Consider the following 18685-nt stretch of genomic DNA (forward strand, 5'->3'; position numbering starts at 1 on the left):
TATCTATGTATACTTAGGTGAAAAATCATAATAGAAACATAGAAATATTTGAGTATGCTTTTTATGGTTTATGTATGAAATTGTAACTTAAAAAGTAAAAAAAAACAATAGTCAGTACCTATGCTGAAACAGAGTTAACAAGGAGAATACATTTGAAAAACAACAAAAATACGTTTACAAAGTTTTTCATGTGCAATGTCAAAATTAAATGTCATCAGATCAGGAAATACAAAAATAAGACCAAAAAAAATAAATGTTGGTGTACCTTAGTGTAATCTCTCAAACAACATTAACTATGCCCTGTAAGGCCACAAGACTACAATGAATATTTCTTGATATTTTTGATCAGAGATTAGAATACAAAGAGTTTTAAACATATTTATCTTCTCCCAGAACAAGCACTAGGGATTGTAAGACAGAGTGAAAGTTTTCTGCACACCTTCGTTTTAGTTAATTTTATTTCATTTCTACATTTTAACATATGAGGCTTGAAGCATTATTTTGATTTTGAATTCTTTTTGTTTAAAAACATTATTTTGGAGTAATCATACATTTTGTGTCATCTTTTAAATTAGATCATTATTATAGTTCATCCTTAACTCTGTCTTAATGTCACCTATGTCTTTTGAATTTGCTCACCTTCTTAAATTAAAATCATACACGACTGCTAAAAATTGAACTCAAAGATAATATTATCATGAGCTATTTCTAATAATTCCAAGAAACACACACACATATTTCATTTTATGGAAGCTTTTATGGCCAGGTTCATTGATACGCTGTGGCTGTTTTATGCTACTCTGGAGTAGAGCAAAGCAGCCAGAGCATACTGGCTGGTTAAGCTAAATTTACAGCTCCTTTGTTGAATCAAAGCAATGCAAAGCAGTTGGAAGACACACCCCAGTTTCTTTCTGTCTCTTGCTTCTCTCTCCCTCTTCTGAACACACACACACACACATTTGTTTCCATTGCCTCCTGTGTTTTCTATATTTTGCTCTATGGAAACACATCTCTTCTGTCCTCTGTAAACTCCAAGTACCTATAGATACATATGTGCATGTACAACACAGACCTGAGCTTCTGCTGTTCGCTTAACTGAGCACATCTGGTATTATGTGGAGCTTATGAAAATAATTATTTGAACATTAGTAGTTGACTATTGCTCTTATTTTTCTATAACTGTTGGCAGAGGAGAGTGGATTATATCCTCATAAACTCGAGTGTAGAATCGTCCTCTTAGAAAATAGTCACCATCTTCTATTGCTTTCAAAGAGATTAACACAAATTTAATCTGAATACGTGGAAGTAAATGATGAAAAAAACTCTCTATAGAGAAAGATACACCAGGCCTTGAAAATAATGGAAAAGAGCTGTGCTTTTTTATTATCATAGTGGAAAAGAAGAGAGCTTCCTGCCCTTTAGAAAAAGAACATTCTTTCAAGGATTTTTGTAGCTAGACCAGTTGCTTTACTAGGGTGAACATCAGACAAAATTTTTCCTGCAAAATTAAAAGGTATAGGTTTGATTACTGCACTTATTTTCCATTCTACAGAAACTTCTACTACCTTCTTGTAGTTAACATAAGCAAACATATTATCCTAGAAGAAATGGGAAAGAAATGGAAAGGAAAACACATTCCTTTATATATGAAAGAGCAATCTTCATCTCCAAACTGGCTACAGCTATTTACATCTGATTTTGCACTAGAGTTATTTTCAAAATACAACCAAGACTCTTCATGTAGCACTGAAGTCAAAATGGCAGACACAAACCAGCACCATATTTTTTTCCTGTTGCCCACTAGAGTCCCACAGGAGTCACTCACTCACCATGCCTTTGAGGTGATTTTTCTGTGTTATGCCTCTAACTCATCTTCAAATTTTCTGCATTTTTACACATACAGTTGTTTTTTCCTGAAGAAACAGAAATACTTTCTTGGACAGATTGAGGGAAGAGTAAGGTGGAATCTCATTCAGTCTCAACAAGATCTACTTAAAATAGGTTTATCTAATTATTTATGCACTGGAAAATGACTAATATTCAGCTACCTGCGTGTATATATCTATATCTATAGCTATAGCTATAGCTATATCTGTATATCTACATGTGTGTAAATGTTTATATTGTTCTACAAATAATTTCTGGCCTAAGAACAATATATGTGATACCAAATACTTCATCATATGTAATATGTGATTATGGGCAGAACTCTAGAGGCAGAAAAAAGCCTTGGTCTCTATTTCTGTGGACATCGTTCAGAAGGATCTCTGCTGTGAAATTTGACAGTCAATCAAGCAGTAATGAGCTACCTAGTGTCATGGCTGTTGACACTTCAAATACGTGCTTGGTGCAATTCCAGGAAGAAACCAGGGCTCTCTGGTGAGAAAGTGAAGGTTATGTGAACCCCCTAGGGAGCTTTAGATGATTTTAATGCAAATTTCTCAGTTCCTAAGAACTCAAAGGATTAAACTCTTGAGGCAGCCAGAAAGCAGGAAGTCTCAGCTTCTCTCCAAACAGGCTCTCCTCATCTGCAGATTTATTCACACCTTGGTTATTTTGGAGAGGACCTTCACCAATACCCTCTGTCCATTGGGGAGCAGGTATGAAGAGAAAACCTCTCAATTTTGTACCTTATTTTTCGCTTGAAATTGAGGATGTCTGGCACTTCCTCGGCCTCCTCCTCTCTTAGTTAGGTAATTCTGTAAGTCTGTAATTCTGTCACTAAAATCATTTTATTTGAAAAAAAAAAAAAATCAAGGTCATTTTCCTATGTACAAAACTCATTGTTTATTTTGTTAAAACCGACCTGATGCTGGTCAAAGCTCCAGAACAACAGCTAACTTACTGGGGTATTCTAGCAACTCTTCTATTGATTCTCTCCAAGACTACACCTTCCTATCTGTCTGTGGCTAAAGAACTGAACCATAGACTCTTTCCTGACTACTATCTCACAATTCTGTCCTGGTCAAACTGAGAATGGAGTTTACATCATGTGTGACATTTTGGATAACAACAATGGATAGATTCTGGTCCACAGGTTAAATGTCTCTTTATTAGGAATTGTGAATTTACCTGGCATTCAGACCAGATTCATAGAAAATAGCTATCCAGTCTATCCTACGTAATTTATGGATTTTTGTATTCACCCTCCAAAGTTCCACGCTGTTTGCTTCATTGAACACCACTCGAAACTGTCATACCTGTCATACCAAATCCATATCAATAAGCCCTACAGAGGGCACAGAGACTGTGCCCATGCAAAAAGGGGCTTAGGAGGTAGGGAAATATTTCCTGTCATTCCTACTGTTCTGGAGAAAAGGAAAAAGGCAGTATCTACTGTAATCCGTCAACAGCATTATATTCCTTAAAAAAAAAAATCCCCACAATTTAACCCAATGAAAAACCTTCACATTAATTACAACATTAATCACAATGTTAAATGGATGCATTTAAAATAACAGCATAAAATTTTACACCATCAGCAATTTTTTAAAGGGAGATCCCAAACTTTATATTGAATTTATTTGCACTGAAAAAAAATATATAATTAAGCATTTATTTTAGTGTTATGTCTGCAAATGCTTAGTCAGTATGTAGTAGCTTACATGAATTATATTTTCCTGAATAGTGCTGTTCTACTCAGGCACAGAGATCAAAACTCTCTCTAACTCTGATGAATAAGTACAGCAGCAGTATTAGCCACTCCAGACTACTTACTCGTGTGCATTGAACTAGAACTGCAAAGTACATATTGGAAAAGGTATTATTAAGCTCAAGTATTTGTTGTCAGAATAGCAAGGGTAATGATTGTGGTTGCAGTCTCAGTTATGTAAATCTTCTGTTTGATAAGATGAGACCACCCTTCTCTGCAGTGTTAGATGGCCACATTACCTATAATATTACTGGGACAGGTTGGATCCAAACCAAGAATTTTGGGGTGAACATACCGGACATATTAATATCAGACACTATTACCAGTGATTTGAAGCATCCAGTTCCCTAACTTCCATAAAATTTAATCAAAGAATAAGACAGATCTTGGAAAGATCTTGAGGCAGTACTGAGGTGTAGAAAATTTGGAGCCTGCCATTATTTTTTTAGACTCTTTTAAAATACAGACAAATGTCATAAAGAAAATTGAAAGCTTGTCTATAACAACAGTGTGATATTGTGAATGTGTAAGGCTATTTCTGTGTCTACAGCTTAGACTTTGAATTCAGATTTGTTGTTTATCAGATCCTCTGCATATTATTTCAGGTACTGCGCAGGAGTGCTTCAGAAAAAGAAATGAAAATGAGTTTTATACTTTTTGTAATGTGTTTTGGATAGCATGTAGCCAAAAGTTAAGGTAAATGCACTATTTCGAACTAAAAGTCTTGAAAGTGATCGGAGATACATGTTAGTCGTCTCATTGCCTTTCTGTTATATCAGTTTCCACTAGATGAAACCTCTTTTCAAATATGTAGCATGTGCCCAGTCTTGAGAGGTGAGTGCCTACAAAACCATTCCACTGGACTGCTTTACAATGAAAGAAAATGGTTTATGTAAGATAGAGCTACTGAAAATCTAAAAGAGTGTGTTTTAAACTGGTTTTATCTCCTCTGGTCCCATGAAAATAAGACTAAATATCATGATGCATCACCTATGAAAGAACAAAATTTAATTTAGAATGAGCTATTGAAAGCAAAGATAAATACAGCGTGCAACATTTCCTATCATTCTTACTGAGATATTTCACAATTATTTTCTTTTAAATAAATAACATTTTATTGCAATTCATAGAAAAAAAAAAAAAAAGGTCAAATCTGTGAGCATCATGATTAGACTTTTAAGAGAATGAAGCACGCTGGGTTTGGACCATACTTCACATTGCCTTCTATCTGCTCTACTTGCATGTAACTACAATCAATATGAATGAGAACAGTAATTTGCTTCTGCCTGGTATAAAGGCTTACTTTTAAATTTTGCAGGTAGAGAAGTGAGCAAACTCAAAGTAATCTTACTGACACCATATAATAATGAAAAAATGACTGACCGATTAAACCATTAGACATACAGACATACTTTTTGTCGATTCTGAGTGGATGATCATGACAATTAAATTTTATTATTTACTAAGCTTTTGTATATTGGGATACCAGGGTCAAGTTAGTTTCATCATGGGTCATTCTCCTGTCTTTCAACATTACATTAGGTGCATCATGTGTTTATGTTCTACAATCACTTTTCATAACTTTAAACCAAAAATGTACGAACCTGAATGCTGTGAGATACTCAACATCACCCATAGGAGGATCCAAGCCACCTGTCCAAGCAATATTTATGTTATACCCTTCACCAGGGCCACTTCCAACCTGAAAAATAGGAATAAAATGCCAAAGGGAGTGAAGAGGATGAAAAAAGAGGAGGAAAAGAGGGGGGGTGGAAATCAGCACAGAAAAAATTCTCAGGCATGCTTTAGAAACAAACATCAAACAACATGTCAGATCAGCCCACTCTTGTTTGACAAGGACTGCTCTGGGTTATGCACTTGTTCTCCACTGGTCCACTACTCCCAGTGGACAATTTGGTAATCTGGTGTAATTTAAAGAACCAGAGAAGGACAAGAAAATTAGGGGTAATCATGCAATGCAATTACCTGAAAGATACAAATAAAAATGGGGCTCTAAAGAAATAAACCTAACCTCATTTGGGGCTCCACTGCCGGGGAAGAAGTTGCCTTCATCATAGCGATGGAGGGAAACATACAGGATGCTGGGGTCAGCATAAAAAGCCTGCTGTGTACCGTTGCCATGGTGAACATCCTAAAGGAGAAAGAAAACAGATGACAAATGTAATAATGTCCAACTTGGTGTAGAGAGCTCAGTTCTGCTTTCTTTTACCCCCCCTCCCTCTTTTTCTCCCTGTTTCTCTCCCTCTCCCTTGCCCTCCTTTTGTCTATCCCTTTCCCCCTCCCTTCACCACCCCATACTTCCTGAACTTTCAGGCAAATTACTCTTTAATGCACTCATTTTTTAAACTGGCTTCTAAAAATCAGGAAACCATAGCGAGCGTGCCCTGGAGACTCCAGATGAGCAGTCATTGAGAAATCCCAGTCCTTTTGTACAATTAGATATTTATACACCGGCTCTTTGTACTCCTTGCTTCAGTGATGGAATCTAGCATCCTGTTTTATGGAGGAATTTTATGACTTATTAACTGCCAACAGTTCATAACCCCTCAGGCTTAATTAACTAGCCTCATTGGCCTCTGAAGAAAGACTAATGTTTAAACTACAAACTAGTATTTTGCAGAAGGATCTATGGTTTACAGCGCTTTTTCACAATTCTTGACAGAACACTAAACATAAGTGTATTCATTGATTTGCCAAGTTCCACTATTGAGGTCAAAGGCTCTACGACCAGCTGAGTAAATTGGCTTTCTTGAAACATTCAGTTCAGTTAGCAGTCCCTCAGCAGTTAGATCCACATCAAAAGAGATGCCAGATGCGGAAAGGACTTCATACTTCATTTTTGCAAAATCATGACGGCAACAGTTGAAGACATAGGAATATGATCTCATTAGCTATTAAATCATCTGGCAGATAGGATGGTGCCTTCCACAATCAAGGAGCGGCCTTGGCCAGTCTCCATATTTCAAACGTTATATAATGCCAGTGAAAAGAAATTCTGTCATTAAATAAAATACTGAAAAATAAATGCTGGCAATATGTCTATACAACAAAGGCTGATGATGTGGACTTTTCCTCTTTTTTAGATTTGTTTTCACAGTTCTACTAACGTATTATGTGGTTAGACACACAAGAAATTTTACAAGTGAAAATGGAAAGCCCACTTGCCTTTCAGTAACAGAAAACTGAGTCTTTTCTGAAGATTCTTTGCTGTCATTTGTAAGAAGCTGAAAGATTACAGGTATTTGCTTCTCCTCTTTTAATCTATCCCTTTAAAATTTCTGATTTAAAGAGATAATTCAGAAGGAGGACTGAAAAAGTACTCTGAATGACAGCACTCTCACCCAGACTTTATTTATTTTACAAACACCATGAAGTCTGAACCAAACTTAGTATCAGAGGAACAATGGTCACATTTTCCTCAGGATGCCTAGACTCCAGGAAGGCTCAGGTTAGTTGAACAATACCCATGGCACAGCAAGCACTGCCCATTGCTCATGCTCTTTGCCAGCCAATGCAGCGTATGACTTTCATCCATACTGTTCGGGACTCTCTGTGTTGAATGAGTCTTACTTGTACTGCATTGTGCTTGACTTGTACCTCCTCTGGGACCTCTGTGGGGTGATATTATAATGGTTACTTTTCTCAGTTGAAAGTACTTGAAACAACATGAGGACGAAGTTACAGCCCAACTGCAACTTAATGCCAAGATTAAATGCAACACATGTTGGAGGTGCAAGGGAGCACACACTGGTGTGAGGGTGTTGGAGATTTGAAGGCAGCCAACGTAGTGTTAGAGGGTTCTGAGTGGCAAATGAAGTAAAATCTGGCATGCAGACTAAACCCAGAATCCCATCCAGTCTTCAACTGTGACAGAATTAATGTGTTCACTCCAAAACAGACCCAGATCACACTGACATACATGCAAGTATTGATGATCTTGGAACAAGGATTGCAACAACAACCTGAGAAGTTATGTTGGCCATATAGATATATCTGCAAGAGTATGACTAAAACCATAATAGGACTTCATTTTTTGATTGCAATTAGTCTTTCCTTTCAATTCATACTTGGAGCTTTAGATACATTCTTGCTGTAACAGTTTTCAAATAAGAAGAAAAAATATTAAATGGAAATATGGAGCGATTTTTAAATTTTTTTTGATTATTCAAATCTCAAAGCTGGCTTTCTTGTCTAGATTTTAATCTCACCAAGGGTTACTTTGTTTTGAAAAGCAGTAACTTCTCTAGTTAGACAAAGGAAAGTGCTGTTTAAAAGTGCGGATGTTACCATGTGGGAAACATGTTCATATTCTGCCCTTAGTACATCAAATGTATTCAGGGCATATAAGTCAGTTCAAAATGGAGATTTATTCAAATGGTGGAATAACAAAAGAAAAGCAGAAGGAGGGGTCTTTTATTTCAGTGTAGAAAAAATGAAGGAAAGATTAAAACTTTTAAAAGTTAAGCATTTTTATATTAATACATGCAGCAGATATGAAGATTACACTTAATTTGTAACCAGAGTACAGTTTAATATGTGGGATCAAATATTATTTTTTAACATCTACATTGAAGTAACACGCATAGCTGCCAACCAGCATGAGGTCCTGCTGCACTAGTCACTATCAAAATATAGCCTTAAAGGTTAATTTCAAGTTTAACATCTGTAATTACACTTTTTCCTTCAGATGCCGAAAACTCTCTGTTGGTGATCATCAAGATATCACTATTAACATGTGAATTCATTCAGTTTGGATTGTTGTTTAACTATAGTTTGCATACATAAGAAATTTTCCATACAAGTTTTTGTACAACATGGCACTGATCATGGAGCAGACTAGGGACCGGAAGGCAAGTGCTCCAGGAATTAAGTAATCTGTGTCAGCCATATATTTCTCTCTTTTCACCAGCTGAGTTATTCTGGCCAATAGGGCAAAGCCAGAGAGAGGCTGAACATTCCCTGTCTACTTTCCTAAGGATAGGTGGCTTCACAGGTAATCATTTGCACAGGTAATGATTTGCACATTTAACCTTCCCTTGCAAAGTTGAAGCTGAATTCCGAAGTCCTTATTGTCCGAGTAGGTCAAATGGAAGTGATTTCTTTTCCCAGCAATTGAATGTAACACTTACAGTCAAAAAGACTTAAAAACATTCACAAAACGCAAACTTTGAATAGTTTTTTCTTAATAAAAAACAAGAATACGCAAACTTTTGTCCAGCATTTTCAGTAGTTCATTGAACTGTAAGACTCAAATCAGCAAACAGTTACAACATAGAGTGGAAGTGATTTTTTCAGAAATACTGGTTTCTTGCAGTTTATAATTATGTTCCTAAGTGATGGTAGAACACTCTGAGAAATATTTGAAAGAGATTCTAAGAATATCTGCCCATATACTCACATACTCATTCTGCCATTCATATTTCACTTGCCATGCCTTCTCCCACACTCCCCCTCTCTCTGCTTCTCTTCAACAGCCAGTACGCATGTTTTACTGAACAAAAGTGCTAGATGGTAAGGCCATGACTTCACAATAAGATTTAATTATGAGTGCAGATATGAACAAGATTTAGACTATTAAGCCCTGCACTTCAAAAACCCTTTAACATATTTTGTTCTTAAATCTTTTATCACCTGCAAAAATTAATTAAGTGCAGATGTAACAGGTTAGGTTTTGATGCCAGGGTTCATTTCCTGTCTATGCTTTGTCAGACACCCTATTACACCTCCTCATGAACTGTAGGAAAACAAAAATGGTGCTCATAAATCAGCATTCAACTTTCCTTGGGCTGTGCATTGGGCTGATCCTTTAAGTGCAAGGCAGAGCCTCAATTCATTATTCATGAAAATAATATAGACAATATGCCAAATGTCATCTGCATTTAAATACTCCATTTGTTAAACATATTAAGTATTGTGTAAGAATGCCTTCTATTAAAATACAAGACTAATCCAATGAAGTGGATTTTTAATCACGCAGCTTTCCTTTGGGGAACCATCAAAAGCTGGCATACATGACTTGAAAACTTCTTAGAGGGAATGATCTGTTGATTTGTTTAATAATATCGAAGTTACACAACAAGTCGAATCATTGCTAGCTGGGGGAAGTGGTGAATTTGGTTACCAAAGCAACAACATTCTTTAAAGCACATCTAACTATTTAAAGTTTCTATTCTGTAGGGAAAAGTAAACTTGGGTTCTGTAGGGTTATTTTAACAGTGGAAGTATCAATTCATTTAAGGACCATAAAAGTTGCCCTGATCTGTGCCTTCTTCTCATTAAATTGCAGTTAACACCATTAAAGTGAAACATAGATCTTTATGGCTTCAGTACTACCATCCTGGCTTTAATGAGTTCTCAAAATCAGAGGAAATGCACACCTTTATTACTTGTAGGTATTAAAAGTAGGAAAGTCTTACACACAAATACAAATTCATTATCTTTAGTCTAGATGCACTGAAAGTACGATGCTTGCCAAGAATACATACCAGATCTACAATCAATATCTTGCCTATATTTAGCTTGTCTCTCAAGTATTTGGCAGTAATTGCAATCGAATTAAAAAAGCAGAACCCCCTGTGGAATAGAGAAGAACAGAAATAAGAAAGCAAATCAGTCAGGAAAACAGCTATAAATAATGTTCAGGGCATTTTTAAAAATGCTATATGATCTCTGAGGCCATAAATCTGCTTCTGGGAGTACCTAGAAAGCCTTTTCAGTCATCTGCTAACAATTACAGTTCTTCAGAGACATGCACAACGCAGGTGATTGCCAGTAACCTTAGTGCTCCAAGATGGGCAATATTCCCTGGTACTTACATGGCTGTTGATTCTTCAGCATGATGGCCTGGGGGCCTTACAACAGCAAAGCCATTCTGCAAGAACAAGATAGCTTTTCAATTATCAGCTTAAAAAAATACTTCACTGAGTGCAAAACAGAGCAGCAGGCAGACTGGATTGAAATCTATTAGAAGCTCTTGAGCAATTTTTCTGTCCAATCACCCTTTCATAGTACTGCCAGAAATAATATATTTGAGAACAGGGGCATATAAGCTTATATAAATACACACACGCACACACATACATACACACACAACATGATCTAAAGAGGAGGAAAAAGGCAGGTTGAGAAAGCTGTAGTTATCCATTCTGCTGTCTAGAATTCACATTTAAAAGGAAACAGAGACTACTGATCCATTCTTGATCTAAGTTTATGTAAACTTACATTGTTCCAGCTTGAGATTCTTCAAAACAAAAGCAGTTTGAGGTATATATTTTACATGATTATTCAGTGTTGACCCTACCTGCTATATGGTCTAAATGATAAATTCAGACACACATGCACTCCTAACAGCAGAATAAGGACAACAATGAATATCCCATATTTCTGCAAACCATAAATTAAACTTGGGAACCTGCTACACTCACAAGTTGAATAGATTCCCTACAGTCAATTTCTAATGCACTTGCTAGAATTGTGTATAAATTTCAGAAAGTACAGTATTAGCATCAGTGAAGATCGAGGAATTTTTTTGCCTCTAGAGCCACTGAAGATAAAAGAGAAATGAAATTTCCCTCCTTTCAGTGTGGGTAAGATAAAGGCAACATGTATAAGTACTAGCAAGGTAGTTCTGTTCAGAAAGTCAGATATATTCATGAAACAGTGTCTCATAAGAGTGTATCATATCAAACTTCTCTTACAACAGTCAGAGTTGGGAGTAACACCATTACTTCATCAACTTCACTCTTTATTTCAGCTACTCAACACAGTTAATCTCTTCTGTTTGGCTACCTATTTGACACCAAATTAGTGACAATTAACACATTCATAAAAATATGAAATTATAATCTGTGCATTACTATATCAGCCAGACTTGTCTTTTCAAGCAACCTCGCAAATAATACCCTGTGTATGTATGGCTGCAAGACAAACCAAGCATTGTATTTTCAGAGAGGATAGGACAGGAAGAAAAAGGATGGAATATTTCTATATTTTAACAGTCAGTATTAAAGTAGTCCAGTTTGATATACTTAAGGTAGTTAAATGTCAATGTTTCAGCCTTTACACATCTGAAACAAACATGATAATCACTGAACTTTCAGTCATGTGCATGTAAATTAGGAGGAACAACATAACAATAGAGGAACATTGGTGCCTGTGAAATCTTGAAATCTGTTTATTTACAATCTTATGAATGTATGTTTGTGTGTACCTGTGCAATTGTTTACTTATGTTGTTTCACTAGCATGAATTTATAAACAAATACTGCCAGGCTATCTCATAGAATTTGCTGCTAAACGTAATCCAAGCAGCCAGCTGCAAAGTTTTGTGGAGTGGGGCAAAGTTCTATCAGACAACAGCAAAGTTAAACTATAATGCAAATGGAGTACATTTGTAAGAGTAGTTCTTCTGGCCAACATTTAAAGAATCTGGGGGACTTGACATCATGCTTTCTGTTGTAATAGATGTCCATATTAGAAAAAAAACAAAACAAAACAAAAAAAAAAACAACACCAAAACACACCAAAAAACCAAACACAGAAAAATATATACATTCATATTTCAGCAGACATTCTTGGAGGTGGAATATAAATTGCTTATAGATCAAACACACCATCAAAACAAAGGCCTTGTGGACTGCACCGATCTTCAGAACCAAACCAGCTTTACACTCTTAGCCAAAGCCCTATTTCTTATCCTTCTGAGGAATTTTAACATTTCTTTTTCACACAAAACATGACTTAGAGAAGAATTCTGTGAAGAATTGTCTTGTAGGATTTATCAAAAAACAAGGTATGTTTATGATGAGGAATGTACAGATAACAAAGTGAAAGAAGACTCAGAGAAGAGGGTATTACTAGAGAGAGAGCATTACGCTACCTGTATTTTGTTCTCTCTTCATTTGGAAAAAGTCCATGCAAAGCTTATTGCTGCCCCTGCTCATCTCAGAGCTCATTATCTTCTAACTTTATCAGCATTCCCAAAAGATCAATATAATTAAGATGGTTTTCTCTGGGAGGATTTCATGGCACAATATAGAGATGGAAAAATTCAACACTGATGTTTTTGATAACACAAGAGTTACAGTACAGGCTTCCCTTTTCTATTCCCTTACTCTGGTGAGACTGTTTGGAAGCCCAGTTTTGCTATAGTTAGATAATTTCTGCAGTCAGAGCTTAAGTTAATTATTACAGTTCTCCATGCAGGGCATTCACATCAGTGTTGTGACCATTTTTATATGTGTTTACATTACAAGAACATCAGTATTCACAGGGGGAATGGTCTTTTTTAAAAAAATACAATGCCATATGTTATATTGATGATAAAGCATATGATACAATCAAATTTTACCAAACACTGAAGACTAGTTACCAGATACTATTAACAGCAATTTTTGTGTAATTGGTAAAACACTTCATTTCTCCTACTTTCAAACTTTGCAGGAACACGGTGTACATTAGCACAACGGAACGTGAATTCATTTATTTAGGCAACATTTAAATACCAGACAGTGAGCTCAGAACAGTAGACAGAAAGGCAAAAATCTGCTTTAAGGATAGAAACACTAACAGAGAGCAATATGTTGAAAATGAAGCCAACACACATAAATTCAAAGCATTTTTGTACAGAGCCTTATTTATACTAGGATACAGACACCTTTATGTGTAGACAGAACATTAAACTGACTGACAGACAAGAATACTAGAAAAATGATTCATGTCTGTGCCATTATATGATTACCTTTAGTTAAATTTGAGAATAAAGAATAAAGCCTGAATAGAGATATTCTATACTCTGTGCTTGTTTCAACAAAGAACAAAATGAAGCCTGCCCAAACTCATTTACAAAGCAAGTCCATTGCAGATAGATCCACTCAGTTGGATCTTTAACAAAAACTGAGAAAAAATGTTAACATTTTCCACAGTAAGCTAAGTATTCTCTTCTTTCATGACTCCAAATAGGTAGTCAGATGCTCGATTTCCCAAGAACAGAGCTATACATCCTACAGTGGCCTTCTTGTCTTTGGTAGTACATTTGATTCCACTCTGTGGTATGCTGGGTTAGCGTGTTGGGCTATATTATGCTTGGGCATCTACTATACCTCTGCCTGAACCTTTCCAAAACAAGTACGCAAAGCAATACCATAATACAAGTCATCACTCCATGGCTTGTGACTGACCATCTACAGCAGATTTCTGCTTGTGTGTCTATGATACAAGCAGGTAAAAACAGACATAGGTAATTTTTTCCCTAGAGCAATATGCAGTGACTGTGGCAAGGTGTGAATCGCTCTTCCCTTTCCTTGGCAGTGAGGAGCTTGCCCTGCCTAGGTTCCAAGTGGACCAAAAGCAGCCCAGGCAGTCTGGCACTCCAGGCATGCTGAGAAGCCTGGCTGAGAAGTTGTGCATACTAGCTTCAGCCTGCTATTCTCTAGTAAAATCCTCTGTCTTTTAATTGACTCCAATAAAAGCCAGTGCCATGCAAGAAATAGCAATGAACCCCAAGAGCACTTACTGAAGTGGTAGAAGACTCAGATTCAACTCCTGCTTGAACATGAGGATGAAGTTGTAAGTATTCTTCACATACCTGTTTGTGTATTTAGATTATGTGGTCCATAAATTAGATACTGAGACACATCTTGTAAGTCTGAGTTAGTTTTCTAACAATAGGTCTAGAGTCACGCTCTTCTCCAGTTCTTCTCTTTAATTATTTTCAGCAGAGTAGCAGTCCTTCAATAGAGGACAAAACATCACCACTAATCTCAAATTTAAGATAAAACAGTTTTATATGGAGTTTAAAATGGATTTCTTCCAGCTGAAAAGATAAGAAATTGAAGCTCTTCTTGTATTTTAAGTTTTACACCCCTGTACAAAAGAGCAATGTCATCTATCTCAACCATTCAAGTGATAATACTCACAAATTGAAACAGCAGGGGCTCCATCGGAATGTAAGAAAATGCTCTTTACCATGAGGTGTCTGAGCAATTTAACAGGTTACCCAGGGAGGTTGTGGAATCTCTATCCCTGGAGATATACAAAAGCCATCTGGACATAGTCCTAAGCAACCTGCTTGGATAGGGGAGCTGGACCAGATGACCTCCTGAGGTCACTTCCAACCTCAACTGTTCCATGATTCTGTGATTCTATTCAGAAGTTTGAAAAAAGTCTCTCAGGAAAATTGGTGTAACCCCTAGTGATGAGCAAGTTTATCAGCAGAACAGTGTCCTATAATTGCAGATGCACATGTTGTTAAGGACAGCTTTCTCAGGAACCTCTGTGTATCTCATATGGAGACCAGGTACCTAGCTCAGGGTCTGGATTCCACACCTGAAGCTCAGTAGGCTCCTAAAGTCAGCTGTTAAAGTTTCTGTTTTCTACATGTCTAAATCCCTTAACTTATCTAGCCCTTAGCTCTTAAAATTAGCTGTGCTTAAAAATGGCATTCTTGGACACTCACTTGTTTTTAATGGAAAGGTTTTATTTTTGCTTCAATGTGCACAGGCTTCAGAATGAGAAGTAAATCACTGAGGCTAATATTTTGTTTCTTTGTAGAAACTTTTTTAGTTATTATGCAGAAATTTATCCATTCCTCCTGTCAGATTTTATATTCCTTACATCTTACAGATATACAGTTTTTTATCTTTATAAAATTATTTTTAAAACCTATTTCTTTACATTTAAAAGGTGCTCCATACAGTGTATCTGACAGGGTGTAACCTCTGAAATAGTCTTTGTGTCATCTTCAACTCTGCTATCTCTGGCTTAGTTAACTCCTACAATAACAAAGCTCAGGTCTCAACTACCTGCAACAACCCCTTTGCGACTGGTACCCTGAAGAAGACCATATTCTTACCAGTGTCACTTATGCTGTAACATGATCTCAAGCTATGACATCCAGCAGGGAGGGTAAGCATAAGCGTGAGTGGTGTAAGGCTGAGGCAATCCTCAAGTACCCATTTAGGACAATTTTACAAGTTATTCATACTGCCAGAGCAGGAGCCAGTATCTGGCCCTGGGGGTCTACGAATGCAGTGAACAAGAACCCATGATTTAACAGAGCAGTATTAGCAGCATGTAGATTTGCCAAGAAAACAGTAATGGACATGAGGGAATACCATTTTGTCTTGCAGAGGAAGCTAGTAGAGGCCAAGAACACAGAAATGGACATTAAATATTTGACTCTGTAATGGAAACAAAGAGTTCCCTGTCTGCTTTCCTGAAGGTCTTAGAGGACAGCATCAGAAAACATACATGAAAATTTGATTCTTGCAGGCTAACTTACTTATGATGGCCTGTTTAGCCACAACTAGTGTTAACTATATTGGGAAAGAAAGCAAAGAATTTTAAGAACAAACTGGTCATGGAGGTAAGTTATGTACCGCACATATAATTTAAGTTGCACTGCTCTATGAAATAATGATAGTCATTCAGCTACAAATATAACCATAATTGCTGGGATAAATTTTTAAGAGATGGTTTTGTAATTTTGTCACTTTGTAAAAGCGAAGAATACAAACTACTATCTAAAAGACCTTGACTGATGGCTTTTATCAGGCATCTCTGTAACACTAGTAAAATAAGCATTCATTTGTTAAAAATGCTGTGCCTGGGCATGGAAAGAAATGCCTCATTCTGTGGCTGCCACACATCACTCAGAATTTTTTTTTAAGGCAGAAGGAGAGTGTTTTAGGGCAGAGGGAGTTAGGGATAGGGAGTTAGAAACAAGGGCAGGACAGAGCCTGCAGGAGAAGGACTGTCCAGGAGGCACCAAGCATAGAGCGCTTCCCAGGAAAGGAGATTTCTGCAGGTAATCAGAGGAGCTGTGTGGGGTTTGCTGTTGCTCACAGGTAGGCATGGAAATTTGCTGGCCTGAAGCTTTACTGGAGGGAGGACACTGTGGGACTAAGGAGACATTTGTTCTTAGCTCTTTTTCATTCTTATGTCTTTAGAAAGATACGTCCTTTTAAGTTTTTTCTAAGAAAATATCACAGTAGAGCTGTGAAAGATGATTGAGTGATTTTGATATAGAACACTTTTCAGACTTGAAAACTAAGAGCTTGGTCAGGGGTGGGGGGCGGAGCTAGGGAGTTGATTATGCTAATTCTGCTTATTGACTAGATAAGTACAATTTACTGTATGAAGATTCCTTCACAGCCCTGGTGTGACAATGGCCTTGAGAACAGTAACAACTAAGCTCATCTGGAATGAGAGTTTCAAGTTCAACTTCAGCTATCCATGGATTGTACAAAGACACCAGAGTAGCTATGACCAAATGCAGGAGGTTGGTTTTGTTATTGACTCAAACTGACATATCAGAAACAAGCATCCCAGGAATGTATCAGATTCTGGTTTGGAGGAAACTAATTTCAATTGCTTTCATTCTGTTAAATGACCCCTAACTACCAATAGGGCAGCTCTACATGTGTGTGCACATGCACACACACATACATACAATGAGGCAGAGAAAGGGCTTGTGCTTTGCTCGATTCAGCCTAAGTGCATGTTCAGGACAGTCTCAGACCATGCTTTTAACTTATGTGTCTTTTCTTGAGTGTTCTTTTGCAAAATGGCTTCTTAATTAATTCAAACTTTTATAAAATAGGGAATAACCATACAAATCCTACCAGCTCTGGACAGTTTATTGTGTCTCTTCTGTTTCATATTTGCCAAATTAGAAATATATGGTACTTACATGTTTCTATTACAGAGTGCTACTATCATCAACGTTGACATATTTAAAGGATATGCAAAGTCAACTAGACAGTAATCCTTATTATTAGTACTGTACTTAAAATAATTCCAGTTTATAGTAGTACTGAATGAGGTCATCTGAGGCTGAAGAAAACCATTGCAGAAATGTTCCTTTGGATTTTCAGTACTTCAACAGTCTGTTCTGGCACTGAGTTGCCCATTATGATGCAAAGTCATCTCCCATAACAAAAAGAGGTTCTTACTAGGTATACTCTTTATAAATTATATTTTTCACTGGTACAAGTTTTTTCCCTGCCAGTCAATTGTAAATTAATAAGGGACAGCCAGAGAAATGTACGATTTGCTATCAGAAAAGAAGTTAAGACACCCTTGATGTTCACAAAACAGCACACACACACAAAAAATAACCATTACAAGAAAAAGTCATATTTTGAAGGACATTATTCAACAAAGTATAATTATTACAAAATTATCTTACTAACATAATCAACTATCTGAATCCCAACTTCTTAAAAGTAGTATTAATCATTTAATAAACACTTAATATAAAGCAACAAAAAAAGGTGGCAGCACCACCATGAATCCTTTTGTTAATAAATGAAAATATCAGCAACCTGAACTCTTTCAATAAAAATAATAATTTGGCAAGCTGAGTCCTGAAGGTAGATACTCTGCAAGCTCTAAAAGTTATAAATGAAATCTGAAACTCAGGAGAGACCACAAATGCAGAAACCCTCCTTTATTTTCCTCTAAGACTCGTCTACTGTGCGGTTTGGATGAACTCTGTACTTATCCAGTTCAGCAGCAGGAGAGCAGTGCCTGCTGTGTAGGACAGCCGGGTGCAAGCGAGGCAACAGGCTCTGTGCCTTGCTGCCTGTGAGAGAATCAGTGTGCTGATAGGGAGGGGAGGAGAACTGACCTGAACATCAGAGTCGATGTAAGGGAAGCAGCCAGGCCAGACTGGGAAATAAATGGGAAGGCAGGGCAGGACAGCACCTCTCAGTGTCACCAAGCCATGAGACCATGCACTCCTGAAATCTGCCTTCTTATAACTGAGATACTGTGAGTCACAGAGCTGCCTTCAGGTCCCACAGGATGTGTGTTATAGCCTAAGCCTCCACATGCACCACCTCCTTTTGCAATATACTTCTAGAACATCTCTCCTGTGGCAATGTGAGAGAGGAACAAGATTCTTAGGAGACACTTCCAAGAAAGAGATGCCCTCTGTGCAGATGCAGATCTTTTAGGGCACTCTTTCTGAAGGTACGATCATCAGGCAGAAGCTAGAGACAATGATTTGTAG

The 18685-nt window shown here is 37.0% G+C and overlaps 1 protein-coding gene across 3 annotated transcripts in view; it reads right to left on the reverse strand.

The window, feature by feature from the left end:
• Positions 1-18685, reverse strand: part of HDAC9 (histone deacetylase 9) — a gene marked incomplete at both ends in the record, with an annotated part of 426230 nt that overhangs the window by 86444 nt on the left and 321101 nt on the right. For all 3 annotated transcript variants that reach the window (XM_080339190.1, XM_080339185.1, XM_080339191.1), the window contains 4 exons: positions 5257-5354; positions 5685-5804; positions 10159-10246; positions 10489-10544. In XM_080339190.1, coding sequence (XP_080195316.1) covers positions 5257-5354; positions 5685-5804; positions 10159-10246; positions 10489-10544 — 362 coding nt within the window. The remainder of the gene's footprint in view (positions 1-5256; positions 5355-5684; positions 5805-10158; positions 10247-10488; positions 10545-18685) is intronic.

This window comes from Nesoenas mayeri (genome assembly GCF_963082525.1).
Source record: "Nesoenas mayeri genome assembly, chromosome: 2".
In the NCBI taxonomy this organism is placed as follows: Eukaryota; Metazoa; Chordata; class Aves; order Columbiformes; family Columbidae; genus Nesoenas; species Nesoenas mayeri.